Source organism: Aptenodytes patagonicus, chromosome 4 (assembly GCF_965638725.1).
Source record: "Aptenodytes patagonicus chromosome 4, bAptPat1.pri.cur, whole genome shotgun sequence".
Taxonomy (NCBI): Eukaryota; Metazoa; Chordata; class Aves; order Sphenisciformes; family Spheniscidae; genus Aptenodytes; species Aptenodytes patagonicus.
In genome coordinates this window covers 4,059,494-4,081,542 of record NC_134952.1, presented here as the reverse complement: position 1 = coordinate 4,081,542, position 22,049 = coordinate 4,059,494, and the positions used below count along the sequence as shown (strand labels likewise).

General features: G+C 39.0%; 2 protein-coding genes across 3 annotated transcripts in view; one reads left to right on the top strand and one right to left on the bottom strand.

The window, feature by feature from the left end:
- Positions 1–22,049, bottom strand: part of CTNNA2 (catenin alpha 2) — a 548,499-nt gene that overhangs the window by 171,436 nt on the left and 355,014 nt on the right. The window lies entirely within an intron of this gene.
- Positions 1,225–4,976, top strand: LRRTM1 (leucine rich repeat transmembrane neuronal 1). Its single transcript, XM_076335692.1, has one exon. The coding sequence runs from the start codon at positions 2,106–2,108 to the stop codon at positions 3,669–3,671; it is 1,566 nt and encodes a 521-aa protein (XP_076191807.1). The 5' UTR covers positions 1,225–2,105; the 3' UTR covers positions 3,672–4,976.

Below are 22,049 nucleotides of genomic sequence, written 5' to 3'. Positions count from 1 at the left end.
GCAGCCAGCCACACTCAAACACAACGAACCGCTCTAGGATTTCATAGTTCTGCAACAGATACTTCAAAAAGAAGATTTTTTTTTTTTTTTAAATTAATATGGTTGTGAAAAAGAAAGCAAATGTAATGGTTTTGCCCTGCCTCCAGCATTTCACAACCGATGTTGACTTAAAATTAGCACGATCTTCTACAATACTTGTATTTCCATGTGAAACTTCTTCATAGAGAATTCATGCAGAATCGTGAGCTGTCAGCTCTGATCGCATTCACCAGCACACAGGCTTTAGACTCTGTTTCATAATAGGAAAAGATGGCCAGCGTTTTCCTGACAGAAGTATCGTATATTTTTCAGTCGGTAAAAATTACAGAGAGAGTTCATTGTCGATGCATTTCCCATAGATAATGAGGACTGCAAATTATCAGGCAAGGATTTTTTTTGGTACACGGAACAAAAACCAGCACAATCTGCAGAACTTATTAACTAATCGGGCTTTAAACCCCTTCTTTGCACGCTGCCGACATGGTCAGAGTAACCTATACATTGATCTTATTCCAAAAGCACAGTAATCTTTATGCTGCAAGAATTATAGTTTTGTGTGCCGTAGCGTACACTGGGGGGAAAAAAAAAAAAAAAAAGCCTTTAGGAAAGGCATGTGCTGAACACACACAAAATATGCAGGATGGAAAAAGACCAAATATAATTAAAGCTTATATGAAACCAGACATTCCTATTTGCAGAGCTCTGGCTGCATTTCTATGAGAAAGAATGCACAGAATTTCAAATCATGCTCTATTTAGACAATGTCAGAACAAAACCACATTCCCCCCCCCCCCCCCACTCTCCCACCCCAAGACTCCAAAAGGCAAATCTCATCATCAGCATTAGATAGAAAAAGCAATCCAAAGATACTGGTTTACATATTCCTTCCCAAACCAAGAAATCAAGTATCTCCCTCTCCCGGCTAATAGCTTATAAATTCAGACTTTAAACAAAAGCAAAAAAAAGAATCCTAATTCTCAAGCTTCCTACTTAGCACTGCCTCGCTGTTGATGATTTGTGCGGCTGTGTGTGCGTGCGCGTTTGAGAAATGGCGAGATAGGCTTAAAGTATTTTCCATTTCATCAAAGAGCATATATTACTTTCCTGGTTCGCTCAAATGTTGGTTTTATGCCCACCCCTTTTCAATCTGCCCATGTCTGAGATGCACAGTGCAGGCGTACAATCATGAGCAGCTTACGACACTCAGTGAACACTAGGTGCCTCTGCATGCTCTAGCAACATACTGCTCAGCTGAAGGGAAGGGATTCTTGCTGTCTCTCTCTGCTCTAAGCATCACCTAACAAGCAAAGCGAACAAAGAATGGGAAATAAAGCTACCCTTAGCCGGTCAGTGAATGAATGGTAATCTCTCTATGGAGTAAAGGTTGTGCTGGTCAATGGTCGTTGCAAATGATGGACATTAAACAGATTGACAATTCCTGTGGAGTCGTTAGTAAAGAGTTTGGAGTTTTTTTCACGCCACAGTGTTAACTGCAGAGAAAAGGACAGAGGGAGAAGGAGAAGATCAAGCTCATGTACATAGTTCTGAAACTTGCAGGTCCTAGGAGTCAGCTAAAAAGCTAGCTGGACAAGCCTTTCGCTCTTTGAGCAGAAGCGAAGTGAGACATTGTGAGCTTGCCAGCCTTGCAAAAAATTGAAAGGGACCGAATTTGTAGCACAGAGGGGTCTTTTTTAGCTCTGCATATAATTAGTCCAAACACAAAGGAAGCAACTGAATGGAGGTTGTCACTCTCTGGAAAAGGGTGGGTAAGACACTTTTTAATTAAATTCTTTCATGAAGAAAGATTTTTTTTTCTTTGCTGCAGCATTTAACATGAACAAAATCACTATCATTTTACCTTTGAATGTCTGTGAACTTTAATGCTGCACAGCTCCTGCATGCTGTAAAGTGAAATATTTGCCTCTGTGTTTGTTCTGTTTGCTGTTTTGCTTTGGTTTTCTGGCTTTGTTTTGGTTTTTTTTTTGCTTTCCCTTAAATAAAATATGATGTAGAATTTGAAAAGATTCAATGGACATTCTCAAGCATATTTGGAAATATTCTTGCTAATGGATTTCCTTCTTATTGGTCTCTGTTTAAACTGGCTGCTGAGGAAGCCCCCGGGGTTGATATTGTGTACGCTGGGTATCTTTTCTAAAATGCTTCCAGCCGTGAATAGTGGGTGTCCACAGCTATGTCGGTGTGAGGGCAGGCTTTTGTACTGTGAATCACTGAATCTTACAGAGATGCCTCGCAACCTGTCGGGCATGATGGGCTTGTCTCTGCGGTACAACAGCCTTTCAGAGCTGCATGATGGACAGTTCACAGGGTTAATGCAGCTCACGTGGCTCTATCTGGATCACAATCACATTTGCTCAGTGGAGGGGAATGCCTTTCAAAAATTGCGGCGAGTTAAAGAGCTCACCCTGAGTTCCAACAAAATAACCCAACTGCCCAACACCACTTTCCGACCCATGCCAAACTTGCGCAGTGTGGATTTATCATACAACAACCTACAGTCTTTGGAGCCCGACCTGTTTCACGGGCTGAGAAAACTAACAACTTTGCACATGCGGTCAAACGCCATCAAGTTCGTGCCAGTGAGAATTTTTCAGGACTGTCGCAGCCTGAAGTTTCTAGACATAGGATACAATCAGTTAAAGAGCCTGGCTCGAAACTCTTTTGCAGGCTTGTTCAAACTCACTGAGCTGCACCTCGAGCACAATGACTTGGTGAAGGTGAATTTAGCCCATTTTCCCAGGCTCATCTCCCTGCACTCTCTCTGCTTGCGAAGGAATAAAGTTACCATCGTAGTAAACACTTTGGACTGGATATGGCAACTTGAAAAAATGGATCTCTCCGGCAACGAAATCGAATACATCGAACCTCACGTTTTCGAAAGCGTACCTCACCTCAAATCCCTGCAGCTGGACTCCAACCGGCTGACCTACATTGACTCCCGTGTCCTCGACTCCTGGAAGTCCCTCACTAGCATCAGCCTTTCTGCAAACGCCTGGGATTGCAGCCGCAACGTTTGCGCCCTGGCCTCCTGGCTGAGCAACTTCAAGGGTCGCTACGACAGCAATCTGCTCTGTGCCACCCCTGAGTACGCACAGGGCGAGGATGTTTTGGACGCGGTGTACGCTTTTCACTTGTGTGAAGACGCGGCAGACCCAACGAGTGTTAACACCCTCTCCCCGGTAACGAACAACAGCGACCAAACGTTCAGCTACGGCTCTGCCACCGCCACGTACGACGTGCAGGACAGCGAAGGGGACCAAACGACATACGCCATAACTGTGACCATGCCCGGTGAGAACTCGGAGAACGCCGTTCAGATTCACAAGGTGGTGACGGGGACCATGGCACTGATTTTTTCCTTCCTCATCGTGGTTTTAGTGTTGTATGTCTCCTGGAAGTGCTTTCCAGCCAGCTTAAGGCAACTAAGACAGTGCTTTGTAACACAGCGCAGAAAGCAGAAGCAAAAACAGACCATGCATCAAATGGCTGCCATGTCAGCCCAGGAGTATTACGTTGATTACAAACCCAACCACATTGAGGGAGCCCTGGTGATCATTAATGAGTACGGATCTTGTTCCTGTCACCAGCAGCCAGCGAGGGAATGCGAGGTGTGATTTTCCTTGGGGATTTAAACAGTGTGCAACCAAATAACAGCGTGCAGGCAGACAGTGGCACGGGGGGGGGGGGGTTGCTGTGCTTTGCTGGTGATTTCTGACGTGCTCCTCTGCCAAAATTGTTAAGAGGGGCTGTCTAAAAGACTTGATATTTTAGCTTTATCGTGTCTTAAAAATCTTCAGGACAGTCAATCTTAAGATTTCATATGCTAATACTCCCTTTGAAGATCTGTCAATATTCAGGAATCTGAGAGTGTAAAAAGGTACCAATTATTGATCTTTTGTAAACTAAGAAAACTGTTTAAAATAAAAAAAAATAGCATTTACAGTTTTTAAAGACTGGTGTATATTACATGAATTGTTCCCTGTATACAAAATGCAACAGTTCAACCTCTTTTTCTCTTCATTCTGAGTGTTGAAATGAAAGTCTAGGAGCAAAGAAGCCACGTAAAATAGCAAGCTTAAAATTAACCAGATGGCTTCGCACTGTAATTAGTACACATTCACTTACATCATGTTACTGAAGATATGAAGCATGACACTGGAATTATATTTTTGTTAATGTGCTACCTGTAACTGGATGTCAGTACAACAAGGAGCCAGTGCACCTCAGAAAGGCTAAAGTTTTGACCGTGTCCCTGGGACAGGATTTCTGAGGATTTTTAAGTACAGCTCACTTGTTAGTTGCTGTAAGATCCATAAAAACTGCATCATAACCCCTACAAGTATTTTGTATCAAAACTGATCATATTGCAAAGTCTCACTAAAAACCAACAAACAACAAAACCCAAACAACTGAAATACTGCCAAGAAAAGTGCTCGTCATCATTTTCTTGAAAACAAAAAAGACCAAAAAAATCTAAATTTAAGGGCTTTTACTAGCGCTTCCCACTTTTGTGCTTGTTCTGAGATATGCTAAGAGCAAAGAAACCCTTGCTTTGTGCACTGTGGTGCCATGGTGAATGGAGAAGAGCAAAAGCTAATCGGTTCTCGGTGGTGAAACCTGTGTGTGTTTCAAGAGTAAAACCTCGGCTGTAACAGTGTCAGAGTAAGACAGAGTTATTAGAGCATACTTCTAGGTCCTGTAGTAAACTGCTAGCAAAGCCTATCTCATGTCCCTCACTTTCACCACCAGCCTTCACTAACAAAACAACTCTAAAATCTCTGCAGAGGCTGGAAGTATACGAGCCCTCCTTATTAATGACTGATAAATGGAATTGATGGATATACGCAGTGATTTAATAATGTCGAATCACACAGCTGTTTTATCTGACTGCCCTTAAATAAAGGCTTCCTTTCCTTGTATTTTGGATTTTTCATTCCAGTATGTGAACAACCTACTGAATGATCTTTTCAACAACTCCTCTCATACTAATGAAGATGAGGTAGTTTTATAACATCAGGCAGAGCATCTTGAAATTTTCTTCATACAGCATTACATGCTAATAAAATGTTACGGATAATGAATTGGGTAACATTTCTATGCTTTGTACATATTTCTCTATCCTTAGGTTACCACCAATAGAGGAAAAAATCAGAAATCTGACATATATTTTAATTTAACACAGTTTTTTTTTCTTTTTTATAGCATCAAACTGCCACCTACTCTTAAAAGGCTACAGCAGACTTATAAAGCAGAGAATAGGCACAGAATAAACCATTTTTTTCCCCGCACAGCAGGTTTTAGCCATTAATTTTAAACATGAAGTGTGAATTTTATATTTTTTTCTGACTGACACTATTTTTAAGGAGTCAGAACTTATTTTCCTCTATTTGGTACATCTGAAACTGTTTAATATTAAATATGATGATAGGCTCTTAAACAAAAATTTTATTTACTGAGACTATAATGCCATCTGTGAAAGCAATGAGACTATGTATTGGGAGAGGGCTTTTTTCGTAAGAAATTTAATGAAAATCAACTGCTTTTTTATTAAAGCCAATGAAAATTCACCCACAGCTTTGAAACAAGCTAGCACTGTTAAAACTAAGCTTTTCTCTCTTTAAATAAATGCACGTTTCTGTTTCTGTGCTCAAACCCACAAGGGCCTGATCCATCCTGAAACTCCCAAGTGACCTGAGGGGTTGAGTGTCCATGTATGAACGTAACAGTGAGGGCAGAGAGTAGGTAAGGAGCCCACTGTCTCTTTGGGTGCCTGGTCATATTTTAAGAGAAAATACTTTCCGCCGTGCTAACTGAGGGCCAAACTTTATGCATTTTCCCCATTAAACCCTTCTCTGAAATCAACAGGGAATTTAACTGTGAAAAATTGTCTCTCTAAATTTGGACTACGTTATATGTTCCTCAAATCAACATGCAGCACTGCAGCCAGAAGGACTGCTTACAGCTAGTTGCCAGGAAGCTTCCAAAACCAACCAAGATTGTTAAGATACTGTCTGCATATGGTAAAAAAAAAAAAAAAAATATATGAATTAGCTTTATTTCTATAGCGACCCCCTGTTGCTATAAGGAAATGTATTAGTTCAGTCATGGTTTTGCCCCTGTAAATCTGATGCAAGACTGGTACCGACAGTCATCCCGTGGTTGTATTTCTATGTATTTTTAGCATATTTGTGGGTTGTATTTTAAACACACTAGTGACTGCACCGCTCTGGAGTTATTCCTGCTGTTTATTGGTGTTAGCAACCTCAAGCTATGTTTGCAAAGACATGAGTAATTCTGCCTTTGGAATTTATTTACCTCTGTGCTTCATGCATCTTGCATTGACAGCTCAAGTAAACGGAACAGAACATTTTTCTTTAAAGGTGCAGTGATTTCCTAAGTGAGAGCTGATTTCGGTATTGCCTGTTGCCATTTCTCCTGAAGAGAGGTAATGACCACCGATGACTTGCCACCCTTAGCAGGATGATGGATGGATCCTCCATATAGAGCACAGCACTAATTAAACTTCAGAAAACGATATATTTCAAAATCATCACGCAGAAATCTTTTCTAAGGGTAATATCTTCTAGAGACAACCTTCTAACGATCTCCAGAGGATATCTGGAGATCTGGATACCCTCGGAATATCTACTGGTGGAAGGAGGGGTGTCACTGCTATTACATGGCATGAAGGTGCTCCACAGGGCGGCCGCATCTAGTCTGAAAGTTTACATGAAAAATATATGGATTGTAAAGAAATAGAGAGGCAAGTATTTCATTTCAGTCCAGCTATTGCAAACCCAGTTATTCATCCTGCTCCAGGCTGCTGGCATTGGTATATATGAGAGTTATTATATTTGTACTGCATTTATAGCAACTGCAGGGACAAATTTTCCCTAACTCTTTCTTCCAAATTTCGTGTTCACCAACTGTCCAGAGATATGTCATTCCCTCTCTTTTGATGCCCTTATTCTGGCTTATGAAATGGCTCCAAATAAAAAAGGAAGAATTAAAAAAAAAAAAAAAGATGCTTTTGGGGTTAGTTGTGACAGTTTGTTGTTCAGGACATGCTTGGGGAATATCGAGGGAATGAAAATATTTTAAATGTTCCCCTTTTAATGTTCCACTTAATAGGACTAATCTCCCTTTTATAATTAGGTAATTAACATTATTTTCTTTTATTTAAGTGTCCTTTAACATACAAGACAGGGTGAAAGGCAAGCAAAAGAACTACCTTTTTTGAGGATGGTTAACACTACCAGTGTTATAGATCTCTAATATGCAATCTCTTGCTGCTAACATCAATACACACTCACAGTGCACCCAGTGATGAAGGAACTGTTGCTGTGTATGCTTTGAATGTATATAAGAGATGATTTATTTTCCTTTCTGTCTTTTTTCCTTCCTTTCTGTACTACTTGGGGGAAAAAAAAAAAAAGTGATATGGAACCACAGAATCAATGCTAATGTACCACATTCTGTTTCTGGCCTGAATATATAAAATACAAAGAAATTCTGTGTTAAAGCTGCAAATTCCCTCCTTTACCACGCTGTTTGAGTACTGCAGGGGGTCAGACCAAGGGGGTGATCTGTTCCTCCATGTGCGCAGCAATAGCTAGATGCTCTGTACCAGTCTGAAGAGGCAATCCCATGCCTGGTTCATAACTGCCTTGCATACGTGTGCCAGAGAAAGATCATTAATGATACCTAAGGATGTTTTTGTGTGCTTTAATATATTCTGTATGTTTTTATGGCTAAGGCATTGAGGGGCACTTGAAATGAGCCTATTTGATCATCCTTCTTTGGTTCTGATAAAAAGCCCCTTACTTGCTTTTGAGATAGACTAAATTTGTTTCTTCTACGTGTCTCATTCTGCATTAATAGCTAAAGTACACTCTGAATACCCCTCCCCTTCCCCCCAGCTTCTCCAATGGTGTTCAGAATGGCAAATAAGAAGGAGTATTTAATTGGGAAGCTTATTTCTAGTGCTATAATAATAACAATAACAGTAATAATACTAAAATAAATGAAGAAGAGACAAGAGATGAGAGAAAAGACTGGAGTAACGACAACTAAATCAGGTTGTTGCTGGCTCCTTTTGCCTTTTCTTTTTTAAAGATGGTAAATCTAAAGGACTAGCACAGATGAAAAACCAAGACTGAAGGTGGGAGGAGAAAGCAGTTTTAAAAACTGAGCAAGCAGGGATGAAACAGCTTCTGGCAAGGAGGGTACAACACTAAATAGCTTCATTGAGCAATAAAGAGAAAAGGAAAGGGTGAAGAGACAGGATGAAAGGGAAGACGAGGACCGGTGAGAAAGTAAGGGGACCACTGTGCACACAAGGAAAATGAGATTTTTCAGTGCCTTCACTTCCCACATCAAGACGGTGGCAAGGACAACAGCAGAGATTTAAGAAAGATACCCAGCATTTCTCTCTGTCTCTCTTTCTCTCCGTCTTTCCAAACTCACCATCACACACACGCTCTCATTTACAGAGGCGCAGAGGGACAAGCTTTCCCAAACACACACGCACGCAACCCCATCATTTCCTCTGCCACCTCCCTGTTCCCTGGGAGCACAATGTCCCCCTCATCCATCATTTTGTTTGCTGAACTCCAGCACTGTGCCCCTTCCACTAATTTTTTTGGCTGGACTTCTTAGCTATCCTAGTCACAGTTCACCACAGACTTTCTAGAAAACCAGAATTTTCTACCCAAAATATCTCTTCCCCCCCCCCATCCCTTAAGAAACCCTCATCTAGAGATGGGTGATCTTGAGCTACAGCAGATTCTCCTGCTAATTATATCCCCACACATTCTCCCTCGTGTTCAGCTTTTGTATTCACAGCTATTACGACAAACAGATCTGAGATATTTTTGCTGTGTTCAATTTATCATTATGCACCAAGGTTATACTTTTCCTTGACCTGCCCAACCCAGTCTAATATTAACAAATTGAGCATTTATATGGGTTTCTTTCCAAGTATGAAGTTGATTAGGAATTTAGGAAATGCTGGTGATTTAAAGATTAACCTTTCATATAATTACTGACATAAACCAGAGCTATTAGGGTATTAGAAACAACTATTCAGAGTATATTCTATGTAAAAAAAAGTATCGCATTTAGAGCCATGCAAAAGACTTTCCATACCAGCCAATTTTTTTTTTTTTTTTTTTTTACCAGCAGAAAAACCTGGTGAAAGGAAAGGAGTAAGCACAGTCTACCTCTAAAGTTATGTAGAGGAAAACAAGGCTACAAAAATATTACTGAAACCAAGCAACAATCTTCTGCTGGCAAGACACAGCCTGTAATTGGGTGGGTGGCTGTGAAGATCCGAGATGAATGCTGCGGAGCACTGTAATTTTATTGCAGTCTGTCTGCTTTAAAGTGAACATATTTGCAATGAAATCTGTATTTCCGTGAGAACAGGGCAATTGTTTTTGTTATAAAGATAACATCACTTGTTGGCATTCAGACACAATTATTCCGCCTTTAAACCAATTACTGTTCTTATTCACTTTTGCTGGTGTGATAGTTTGGTGAGACAGTCAAATGTAACAGGCTGCATTGAAAAGAGTTTGAGTTCAAAGTACCCAGATTTGCATTACAAGAGAAGAAATTAAGTTTAAAATAAGCATCAGCTTTTCACCTTTTCCTACACTTCTCCTCTTCCTGAAAACTCCAAATATGTGCATCACTTAGAGAAATTAGAGATAATTGGCAGTGGCTAAAGGATAACATTATGTGCTCCTGTGCTTGGCAAACAGCACCTACTATTCTGCTAAGGCACTTTTTATTTTAAACCATTTCACCGTTCTCATGTTCTTCACATCCTCACCAGACACAGTAACTACTGCCAGAAAGATGTCTTTCAACACGGGTGCTATGGGAACATGACCAATTCGGTTCCATTTCTGAGCTAACAAAGACTAAATCCAAGATTTCAAAGGTAATAGGTAAGTATAAAAATCTACTTCATCACTGAATTACCATTTTTAGCACAGCAGATTTCTCTGACTGACATGGTTAGGCACTAAGCCTGGTCGTTCATTTATTACAAACTTTGTTGTGGCCTTTATCAAGACGTACCTTTCTCCTAATAGCAAACCAGAGCACGACACTGGAGAGAGGACTAAAAATTGTATTTTCAGTAAAATCTGAGATAAAAAAAATATGCATGGACATATCAAATTGATTTAAGGGCTTATCCAATGAAGGCAATGCAGCTTATATATACCAAATCTCCCTGAAGTAGCACACCTCTGTACCCTAGTGGTTGCAATTAGGTATGAGCAAACATCCTCCTAATAGCTGGGGGACTCCAACCGAAAACAGATTTCTGAATATCTTTTAAAATATATACTTTCCCTCTAGCTTTTATCCCTTCTTACCCACTGTCCCATTTTTCATTCCCAGAACCTCACAGGCAGAGTGAATCAAAAGCGGGGGGGGGGGGGAGGAGGGTAGAGGGAAACCCTGAAAATCCCAAACTAAACTGCAAGAACAGCCCACAGCTATTGAATTCCAGAGGTTTTCATTCTTTTAACAACTGCCAGCCCTTTCAAACACATCTGCTATCAACCCTCTTTGCAAGACGAAAGGTAAAGTGAGCTCCCGGGAGTAAACCTGAATCTGTCTCTGTAGTTCAGTGCCTCTACTGACAGTCTGGCTTGCTAAGAGAGCTTGGTAAATATTAAAGAATGTTAATAATAATGAGATAAACCACCTAGGGATTTTTTCCCCGCCCTCTTTGTTTTAAACTTGGCTCCATACTAAAGTTTATCTTGACAGAAAATTTACTCCTCTGATCCAGATTATTTCCCAAAGCAATTTTTTTCAGCAGCAAACAGAAATTTGTGACTGCTGCTAAAAGGTTTGCAATCCCCATGCTAGGGGCCACCGCATGTCAAATGTTTACCTTAATTTCATGTAAATGTCACTCCATATTGGACATTCTGTATTTCTTTACCGGCATATGCAGCTGCCTCCATTTCACAAACCTTCCCTTTGCGCCGTAACTACCTTTACAAACAGCTCAGAACGCAATGCTACTGTCAGATCAAATTCCCAAACAACAACTGGAGGGAATCAATTTATTATGTAATTGCTGCAGTCCAATAAACTGAATGTGAATCCTATGGCCTGAAAGACAAAGAAGTAATGGAGACAATAAATAAGTAGAGGAAATGCAGCTGACACACTCTCTATGGGGAAAAAAATCTCACAAAACAAAAACCACTGCGTGGGACAATGCTTAAGCTTGCAGAAGGTGGAGGGCATCGAGCACCAACTGCAAAAAGGTGAATTCCATGGGATAGAGAAAAGGACTGCTAAAAAGTAAAGGGGAAAATTGAAAAGGGGACAGTGCCCACAGCAGATTAATCAGAAAGAGAATTAGGTGATAACCAACACAGAAGAAACTCATCAAGGGATAACAAAGCACTGTGGTGATATTTGATGACAAAATGAGTATATAGAAACATGTATTTGCAGTGGGGGAAACAGCAATCCATGAAGTCCCATGAAGCTGAACCCTGAGCTTATCCCTCTCTCCATCTTTGCTCTGTCACGATGGGCTTTTTGGTATATTTTTAAAAATCTTAATTATTTTATTACTGTTATGCACAGAACTGGACCCTTGGAGACTGTGCTTTGATGTTATATGAAATACCATACACCAATAGTTGTTTTTTGATGGGTGGCACTTCTAGTCTGAAGTAAACCCATTATGTATTGGGTTTGTGTATGTATTTGCCTGATTCCAGCAATTATTAGGGATTACATCAGGTTATTCTAGTTGATGGAATGAAGATCTTCCCAAAAAGTTCCCCTAAGTAGTTTTATGAAGTTAACACTGTGTATCTTTCATAAAAAAAGGAGTTGAAAACTTTTCTCTTTCTTCCCTGGTTGTTTTCCCATGATGTAGAATAATCTAGCCCCAATCTGTCATTTTTCATTAGCAAAGGAGTCAAGCTATGGCTGTTCATGATAGCTCTTAATGAGGATTTGATGAGTAAGTCCTGGAAAATCAAGCTTGAAACAAACACTAAAATCTATCTCAGATCTATTGTTTCCAGGTAATAGAGATGTTAGCAATTGGGAAATAAAAGTTAGAGTGTTTAAAGCACTAGGGCATTTAAAACAACAAATCAGGACATCCAAATGGTGTTTATCAAGAAATAAAAAAAAGAAAGTGTAAAAATGAAGTGGAGGAGCTAGTAAAAATTGAAGATTTCTAGTAAAAGTAGCTGTTGCACCAAAACCTGAATAACTAAAATGTACTGCAGTTCCCCTAGTTTAGAGCTGATTAGAGATGATCACAACGGACCGGCGAGTCTTATCTCAGTAGCTGTTAAGTTCATTTCAAGATTTATTAAGGTCTGTAATACCATACAATAGGGAGAAATTGACTGGTCGTCTGTGCAGTAACATCATGCTTCTGTAACAACCTGCAGTCCTGAACTTTTGGACTAGTGGTATACAAAAAAGGCAATTTTATATTTGGACTTTTAAAGAGCTTTTGACAAAATGCCTTTAAAAGATATTCAGCTTCCCATAAATAAGACAAGCTCCATGGTCATAGAAAACTAGCTAGGCACCCAAAAATACAGTGGCCTTTTACTCAATACAGCAACAAAATGGAGCGCAGTATGGTCCCAAGGTCAGGGCTGCTGAATCATCCCAGCTACAATCAGGCAATGTATGGAATTTTTCAAATGACAGATTATTTGTGTCGCTAAAAGTAATGAAGATCATGAGGATGTGTAAAGGGACTTCCAAAAGCTGAAGATTAGATAAGCTTTGATGGGTGAAATTCTGAATTGTCAAATACAAAGCAAAAGTCAAGATGCAAGGAAAACTGTTCATCCATGCCTTGGAGTTGTAAGTTATATGCAACAATTGGACAACTATCTTTCTGGATATTGCATTTAATATCTCTGCTCAGTGTGCAGAGAAAAAAAAAAAGGAGGAAAAAAGAAAAGAGGAATAACATCTAAAATGTGTACATAACAGAACAGCTTTCAAGAAATTAAATAGCTTGATATAAATCACCACTATGCCTTCAGTTAGAAAACAGTCCCCAGTTCTGTTAAGGATAAGTTAGGAAAGGATCTAACCGCTAGATAAGGCTAAGCTTCTGACCGGTAAAAGGATGAATGATTTGGGAAAGTTTGGATGTAAGGAGAGAGGCAAAGAAACCGGACCTACAACTGCAGCACAGCAGCAAAACGTGTATCCGTTCCCCCTCTAGTGGCCAGTCCACATAGGGCTATTGCAAAAATAAAATAAAATCACGAACGGGAAAGGCAATACACTGTCAATTTATTTTAAAACAAGCACACACCCCCTCTTTTTTATTCCACTTACAATTTTATATTGCTTCACTCTTTATTACTATTTGCTATTCCTCATTAAACTGCCTGCCGTATTCCTTTGTTGTTTCCTGTCATTACTTAGCGCAGAAGCCGTTTTACAGCAAAGGTAATTTTTTTTTTGTGACACGCTTGTACCTACCTGTAAGAAGAGGATACGGAGTGTGACAGGGGCCCATGCACACTCTAGCATCAGAAATAATCATAAATTAAAAAATAAACTCTGGAACTCATTGTACAAGACATCACTGATGCAAAAAATAGGCATTAAAAAAACAAACAGTTGTACAGAAATGGAAACATTGAACTAATTGTGTACATATAACCCTAAAACCTTTTAGATTAAAAAAGGTGCTTTTTTAGGAACAGCATCTGGGACAAGGCACACCATGCGGTGGAAACGGTCCCTTTAATTTCCTACTCATGGACCAGTCACTGAATTTCAGTGTTCCCAACCTGCACAGCTACAGTCACCTGGAGAAACTGAGGCCAGATGAACCTTACACACCCCCGTGTTTCAAATAGACGTGCAGGTTCTTCTTGGTCAGTTACTCCTCCTTCCGTCTTCTGCAGGACATCTGCTAAAATTGGAAGAATCCCCATTTTTAGCAATTTCTCTGAATAATGCAATATAACAGACCATTTTCTGTTCCTATCTTTTAACAATCCTGCCCTAGAACATTTTGTGGTCCGAAGGAGCTGAGATGCTAAGCTGGATGCACTGAGGGGTACTGCTGAGGACTGAAAGGGACCTGGGCTCTGTTTCTGGTTGAGAGAACACCAAACACTTTGTTAGGACTGTATGTTTTATTTCAGTTCCTGTTCTCTACCAAAAAAAAAAAAAAAAAAGAAGAAACCTGGTGGCTTGGAGCAAAAATGAACATCCTTTGGTTGCACTTTCAGGGAGCCTACTGCATCCTCAAGCTAATAAACTCCGGTGCAAGAGGCTGTGGTTATAGGGAAGAGGAGAAGTAGCAAGGGATTAAGTTTTTCTCTTGTAAAATCTTTCCATCACTTCAGTTTTCTCAATCTCTGCTTCAAATGCCATCCTGATTAATGGGTTTTTTTAGATATAGGTTAATTTGTGTATCAGACAGACAGACGAATTAAGTAACCCTCCCTACAAGTGATTTGCTAAGCCATTACCCAAGAATGTGTTTCTAATTAAGGCTCGTAACACACTATGCACTCTCGTATGCATCTTAATAATTAAAACAAGGTTACTGCCCTTCTATAGGTTACTCCAAAATTACCTGTTAACCATCTAAGACCGTGCCTTGCTGTGTCTTACGGTGGCTTTTGGCAAAGACCGAACACTATTTTAGATGGAGTTCAGAGCTAGCACTTTTACGTTAACTTTAATATATCGTTATTAATTTGTTCAACTGAAACTAAAGAATAACACAACAAACAAGGCAGTTTGACTTCTCACGTCTTAAATTTAAAAAATAAACCCATTTCCAATTTGTCTTAATAATTTTACTGAATTAAAAATATTTAGAAAACAGATTATTCAAATGAATTGTATGTAATAATGTAAGCAGTTTGCTCTTCCAGCATAGAATTAATTCATTACTATCCACAGTCAGAGCAAGTTTGATAGTCTATCGCTTACTGATGCAATTTCAGACAATTCTTGTATTCGTAACGCCCGCTGTCAAGACAGTTTCAAGAATAAGAATATAAGGAACTGTATAGACAATTAAAAAAAAAAAAAAGGCACGTGAGTACTGTGGGGATGGGTGCAAGTAGAAGGAAAAGCTTACAGGGAAACCTAAAGAAAACTGATTCTCTGCTCAATAAGGAAAGAAGACATCCAGACTGATCCACTAAGGTCATCTGTTTTCCCACCAATACTTAAAGAGAGGCATATACATATCTCTGGCAAGTACAGAAGTGATTGCAAGTGAGTGACTTATAGAATAGTTTGGGTTGGAAGGGGCCTAATGGTATTTGGCTGAGCACCTCATACTGGGTGGGAATTCTTTACCCATTGTTTAAGTGCAATAATATGCTCAGTTTCATATAGGAAATGCATATTTTCAAACACAGATCTTATTCTTCTCAACCTTACTCTGTCAAATAATAAGTATTTTTTCCTAGCTTTCTCCTCACAGTAGACAAAAGGCAAACCCTGATTTTTAGCTGCAGAGCTGTAAGTTTCTACAAATTGAAGAAAGGGGGCTTCTTCAGAATTACTTCCTAGTGTAATCTGTGATTTCCCTTGAATGCCATTACTGGGGTAAATTAAGTGTCAGGTTCCAGACTAATTCATCACTTATTAATTAACAATATCAATGATTTTTTTTTAATTACAGATAACACATTTTACAGACTACCAGAAGCATGTTTTATTACTAAAGTTATCTCACAGGCTCTTCCCCAATATCTGCCACAATTAAAAAAAAAAAAAACCAGAAAACATTCAATCATAATTTTCACGATAGATCGTTTTTTCCTTCACTAAAATTAAATCTTAAAAGCCATTTAATTAAACTGAATGATAACTGAATGACTTTAACCATGTAAAGAATTAAAACTAAGGATGCTCTCTCCCCAGATACTAAAATAGGGCATGCCAATGTTTTACCACAAGGAAGCAAACCTTAACAAAGCAAACTATTCTGAGCAGGTGCTTTTTATTCATAAATAAGACCCCTCTTCAATAACCTCATTTCTTTGCATTTTCAACTGCAGATTTTTATCTGTGTCTTTCTGTAACACGCGCAATGACAAGTTGCTCAGGTCTGACCATGTGCTCTGAACAACAGCAAACAGTAAAACTTCAAAACAAGGTCCGGGTTCTGTTTGATATTCTCACTGATTTTAGTAAAAAAGGACTAAGTTTTATGCTAACTACCTGCTTAAGTCTCCCGATGTGCCTTATAAACACGACCTTCCTTACATTATTAAATCAGCTTTGCCCCAGCTGCAGCTTTGCAATATATAGTATATGAACACTTTTTTGTGCAACTTCTGCATGATATTCAGCTCCATCCTTAAAGACTGTTTGCAACCAGCAGTATACACCTAGTTGGAGCAACTTCTTTTGCTTTTTAAACGGTGTATCTATTTGCTCCTACTTCAGAAGTTTTATCTAACCTACAGCTGAACTTGTATGAGTTTGTTTTCCCCTTCTAGGAGTTAAAAAGAGAAAGTTTCTTTATATTTCAAATATAATTTGCTAAGTCTCTTATGTGTGTATTCTGTGCTTCTGGAAGATTAAAGAAGAAATTTTATCACTGAAAGAATAGGAAAATGGATTTGCAGATGTAGCAATCTTGTAAAACCCAGAGTTCAGAAAAACATTCGCACTACCCTCAAGAAGGAAAAATCGTTGCCCAAATTGTCCCAAGTCTCTTCCTACAGAGATTAAAAGGACAATGATGCAACTCTCACGTGACTCCTTTCAACTCCTTATAACAACAGACCAGCTTCAATTCCATTCCTGTGATTATGCTCTCAGGATTATTTCACGCCTGTCTCTTGGTTCCTATATTTGTCGATGTTAGACATTTTTTGCAAGGTGAACACAAGTTATTTTATTCAGAGGTGCGAAAAAAAGAACTGGTCCTTAATATATTAGTCAGGTTTCCATCACTACAAAGTAAAGCATCAATTGGGATTAAAACTCTAGAAATCACATTTTTTGAAACTCTTGCCAACTACATAATTATGCCCCAAATGATTTTGTGCCAGGTGGTTTGGCTAACAGATGGAATGGTATATTTGTTCACTCTTCATAAACCAAGCTCCATCCCAAAAACTGTGAACCAGAAGTATCTAAATTATTGATTGACAGTTACATATGCCTAATAATTAATTAAACTCTAGCTACAAATTGCAGTGAGTCCTGTAAGCACTTAAGAAAAAAAAAAAATCACCTAGAAAATGTGTGATAGTGTCTTTACAGTAACATTTTTAAATCATGGCAGCTAAAAATAGTGGTATGCAGTGATGCACTACAGACAAAAGAGCTTTGGTATGAAGCGTCTTAGAAATGTTTAAAGCAGGATACGTTATATGACATTAAAAATTGTTCCTGCAAGATTTTTTTTTTGCAATCCTAAACTTCACCAAATGCTTACTAAAACCAACTAGGAGTTGTGACCAGACCTAACAAATGCAGTCAGGTTCATAAGACTCTTCCCAGACAACATACACACTCTATAATCACCATTAATGCTCTGGAGGGAGAAATCAAACTGAGATCAAACCATGAGACAGCCGTTGCTTCATACATCCTGAATTAGGAGTTATCTGAGGCTCATGTATTTCTTGCCTGCAATTCCCAGATGGAAATACGGACACCTTTGTCATTCAGTGTATGGCCAGAGAGTCCATTTCATCTGGATGTGTCAAAATGATTGTGTATGTGCTCAACCGGCAATGAAGGCAAAGACAGTAAATCCAGCATGGTCTGAAGGTGTTGGACTTCCAGCATACATGCAGATTAATTGTGCTGAGGATGCACGGCGGACAATTCAGAGTGATGAGTGGCACATGTCATCAGTGATTTTCAAGCTGGAAACAGGCTGGATTTTCTGCTCCTGTGCCGATCAGCTGGGCCACAAAGGTACAAGAAGTCTACAGTGGAGCTGACCCTGTCCCGTTAAACATTTCCCTAAACGTCTGCAAACATCACCGATTTTCCAGCCCATGCAATGGCCCTCATCAAAATCCCACGAAGCTGAGGATAACAATGGATACATTTCCCACCCAACACCCCCCCCCATGGGAAAATAGTAATTAATTTAAAAAACAGAAAATGAGAAAAGCTTTTTGTCATAGTATATTAATATCCCTACTTCTGCTATCACAAAGCTGTGCCAGAAACACTGATTTAATAGGCACTGCAAAGCAATTACCATGCAAATAATATTAGCCAGCAATTTATTTTTTTTTTAGTAAAGTCCTTGTTTTGGCTAGCAGACCACGGTAACACATTCCAATAAAACTGGGTAACTGAAAGAAATTTCAAGGGTCTAAATACCTGTGACACCAGACATATGAAGCCACAGTTCTCAGACCGGCCTGTTGGTCTGCTTGCAATTTCAAGTATGGACAACCTGGGGAGCCAACAAAGGAACAGCTTACACAGCAAAAAGAGAGCATTGAAGCAATGGGAGGGAAAGATATTCAGGAAAGCTCTCTTTTACTAGCAACATTAGCAAGGAGAATAATGTAGAGGGTTTTAAGCCACTTAGGAACTAGCATTCCTGCCATAACTCCTTCCTTTGCCCCTGGTCTTCATAAAAAACTTTTTATTTAGAGTAAGAAAGTCTATCATTTTAAGTAACATATACTCATCTATTTATAGCACAGGATTGGAAACTTGCTTAGATTCACTGAAGTGCTAAGCTCCGTGTTCAGCTTTAGAAGTTGTCCAGCAATCTTCTTTCCTGGATTGGAGCTATATGACTTTACCTAAATCACTGAATTTCTCTGCTCTTCATTTCACTACCAGAAAATGAACTAAGTTGCTCACCTCACACCAGAGTGCTGTGACACTCACTGTGAACATTTATTCTATAGCCAATGGTCAAAATACGATGGTTCTTGTTCCTTCAGTCCAACATGTTTTTGTCTAATCAAATTAGTGAAATAACAGATTTGATTGTGTGTTATCTCTTCAACTACAGATGAGTTGATTAAGATTCAACTCCCAGGATACAAGGCAGGAATCAATATTTTTTCTGATTCTCCTGTTGCAGGATGCTGATTATATAGCATATAAAAATACAGTATAAGAACACGTACCTTTGCTATGTTTCCCTCACTGCTTTAAAATTCAGATCCTTCTTTTAATTAACAATCTAAATACTCCAAATATAGAAACACATTTCTGTGTATCTTATGAGGAGAAAAAGAAAATCAGCACTAGCACATGTCCTAAAACTTCTAAATATTTTGGGGAGGAACAAAAGAATACTACTTTCTAGTTAAACTTATGAATATACAAATATTGACATTGTTGCGCTCAAGATCATGTACAAATTGAATCTGTGATTTCATTTATGGAAATAGGTAAGCTGGGAAATGCAATTACTATCTATAAATCATTTTGCTATAACCTTCTACTTTAATATCCTTAAATAGCAAAATGCAACTGAAGCTATTTTAGTTAAAGCCTGAACAAAATAAATCCCTGTGGCAACACTCATCTGTCAGGGGATTTGATGTTCTCCAAAGTACTTGTTGGAATTAAGCAAGCAATCTCTCACTTCTAACAGACTTTCTTATTGATATGTATGAGCTAAGTAGTTTATTATTTATAGTTAAGTGTGAAGTGATATGTCAAAGAAAAACACAAAATTAAGGAAACTGCATATTACAAGATCTAAAATATTTAATTCCTATACAAAACAGCTGCTGACAGTGGTGCACTTGGAGACATAATAACATGGCTAACAATTAAGTGATTCCTCCTAGGAAATCTGGGACAAGAAAACATGCCGTGGTCAAGTCTGTCATCCCTCGAAAGACCTATGAAGATTATCATACACATGCACGCACTTTGAAGTAGGCCTAGCAGAAGCCAGAAAGATCACTGGAAAGCTAGTAAAAATGCCAATAGTAAAATAGATAAACAATTTTTACACAAAACTTTCAGACTACTTGAGACAGTTGGTGAAAACCTCATCAAATTTCTAGCGCTCAGTTCACTACAAGACTGAAGCAAGGTAATGGGAATGGGAAGATCCTATGTTCTGTAATGCATGTTTATGCACAAGCTCGGTGCCTTTTACTGAATCCATCTTAATATAAGTGAACAAAATAAATGTATATAAAAGGATATGCCTTCCTTGAAATAAATACCAATCTTCTTAATTTCTTTGTATCTCTAATAGTTTTAACCTCATCTTACAAGGATACCTCTGCTGGTGTGATAATTGAATTAATACTTCAGTATTTTGCAATCGAAATCTGCCTCATTTCCTCACCAGCTCTTCAGGCAGAATGGCAGCTGACATGACAAAATCAGGCAGGAACACATTTGCCATTTGCCACCAACCTATATCAAGATACATAGACTTGACTCTCTAGCCTTGCCAAGGAGTAGGAGTATTCACAGGCAAAGATCCCAGTTTTAGACACAAGACTTTAAATACAATATCGGTGGTTAATAAAGCACTAACTGTCTATACCTGAATTTAATGCACAGTGTCAAAGCTTGTATGTATTCCCAAAAATGGGTGGATCATATTGCTGGACTGATTCTGTCACTGTTATTTCAGACATGATTTTTTTTTGGTAAGATCCCAGTTTTAGACACAAGACTTTAAATACAATATCAGTGGTTAATAAAGCACTAACTGTCTATACCTGAATTTAATGCACAGTGTCAAAGCTTGTATGTATTCCCAAAAATGGGTGGATCATATTGCTGGACTGATTCCGTCACTGTTATTTCAGACATGATTTTTTTTTGGTATAACGCAAACCTAGGGTCACTGATGAGAAGCTGCCATTAGCATTGCTGTTTCCATCTAATGTGAACAGTAGGACGTCCCCCTACCCAAACACGGATCAAGTGCTGTGTTTTCCCAGGGAATGGAAGTTGGCCTAGATATGCTGTGCCACTAATGTCTGAAATCACAATGTCTGTAGGTGAGTTGATTACACTCCTCACCACAGGAGTCTTGTAGGAAGGCAAGCTAATTGTGCATAATGGGAGCTCAACCGCAGTCTTCCTATTCGGTGTAGGTTTTCATAGCCAACAAGTTATTTCTACACCTGTCCTGAGAAGTCGGTAGCTCAGCTCAGTTAATTTCAAAGTCTGATTTTATCACAGGAATTTAAAAGATTGACAATTACACCAGTATCACGGAGAAACCAGAACCTCTTTGGTTACGAAGCTTTTTCCCTTCGCCTCTCTGGTGGGAGTATGCCTCACTTCTACAGATGGGAGCTTTGCGTTGATGATGCTGATTAAGCTGGAGCACGTCTGGATGGATCTGGAGAAAGATTTTTTTTTTCTTAGACACATCACTCCGTCAAGGGCTTGGATAAATCTTATACCAATCTTTAATTCTCCTCTATCAATACAGTGCTCCTAAATAACCTTGTTGTTGTCTCGTTTCATTGTCAGTGGCTACCTTTGTTAGACAGTGCTTGACAGCTAATAAAATATAAACATGGATGATTCTTTTAGAACTCTGAAAGAGGTTGGTTGTAGCATAAAGAGATTTTAAAGAGATTTTATCAGGGACACCAAAGAAGTAAAAAATATTTTTTTTTTCTGTTTTACTTCTGCCATGGTAACTAAAAGGCTCGATTTTCAGATCACAGGTAGTCTGGTTAATCCAGAAGGTTTCCACTTCTCCAGTGATGTTACAGGCTTCATTTTGCTGGAAGTTTCTGCTAAATTTGTGTATTCAGCTGGCTGGCTTCAGATTTTTCAAAGATGAGTGAAGTTCCTCCAGAATTATGCTGGCAAGGGAGTATCAGCTCATCCCAGAGATCTGGAGGATTCTTGGGAGTCTGAAGCCAGGGTTATGGACACAACATTTCCTTACACAGATACAAAATGCATGGACTCCTATTTTGGAGCTGAGGAGGAACCTTCTCCAAGCCTCACAAGGACACATATGTCCCACCAGAGAGGACAGCAGCTTGCTG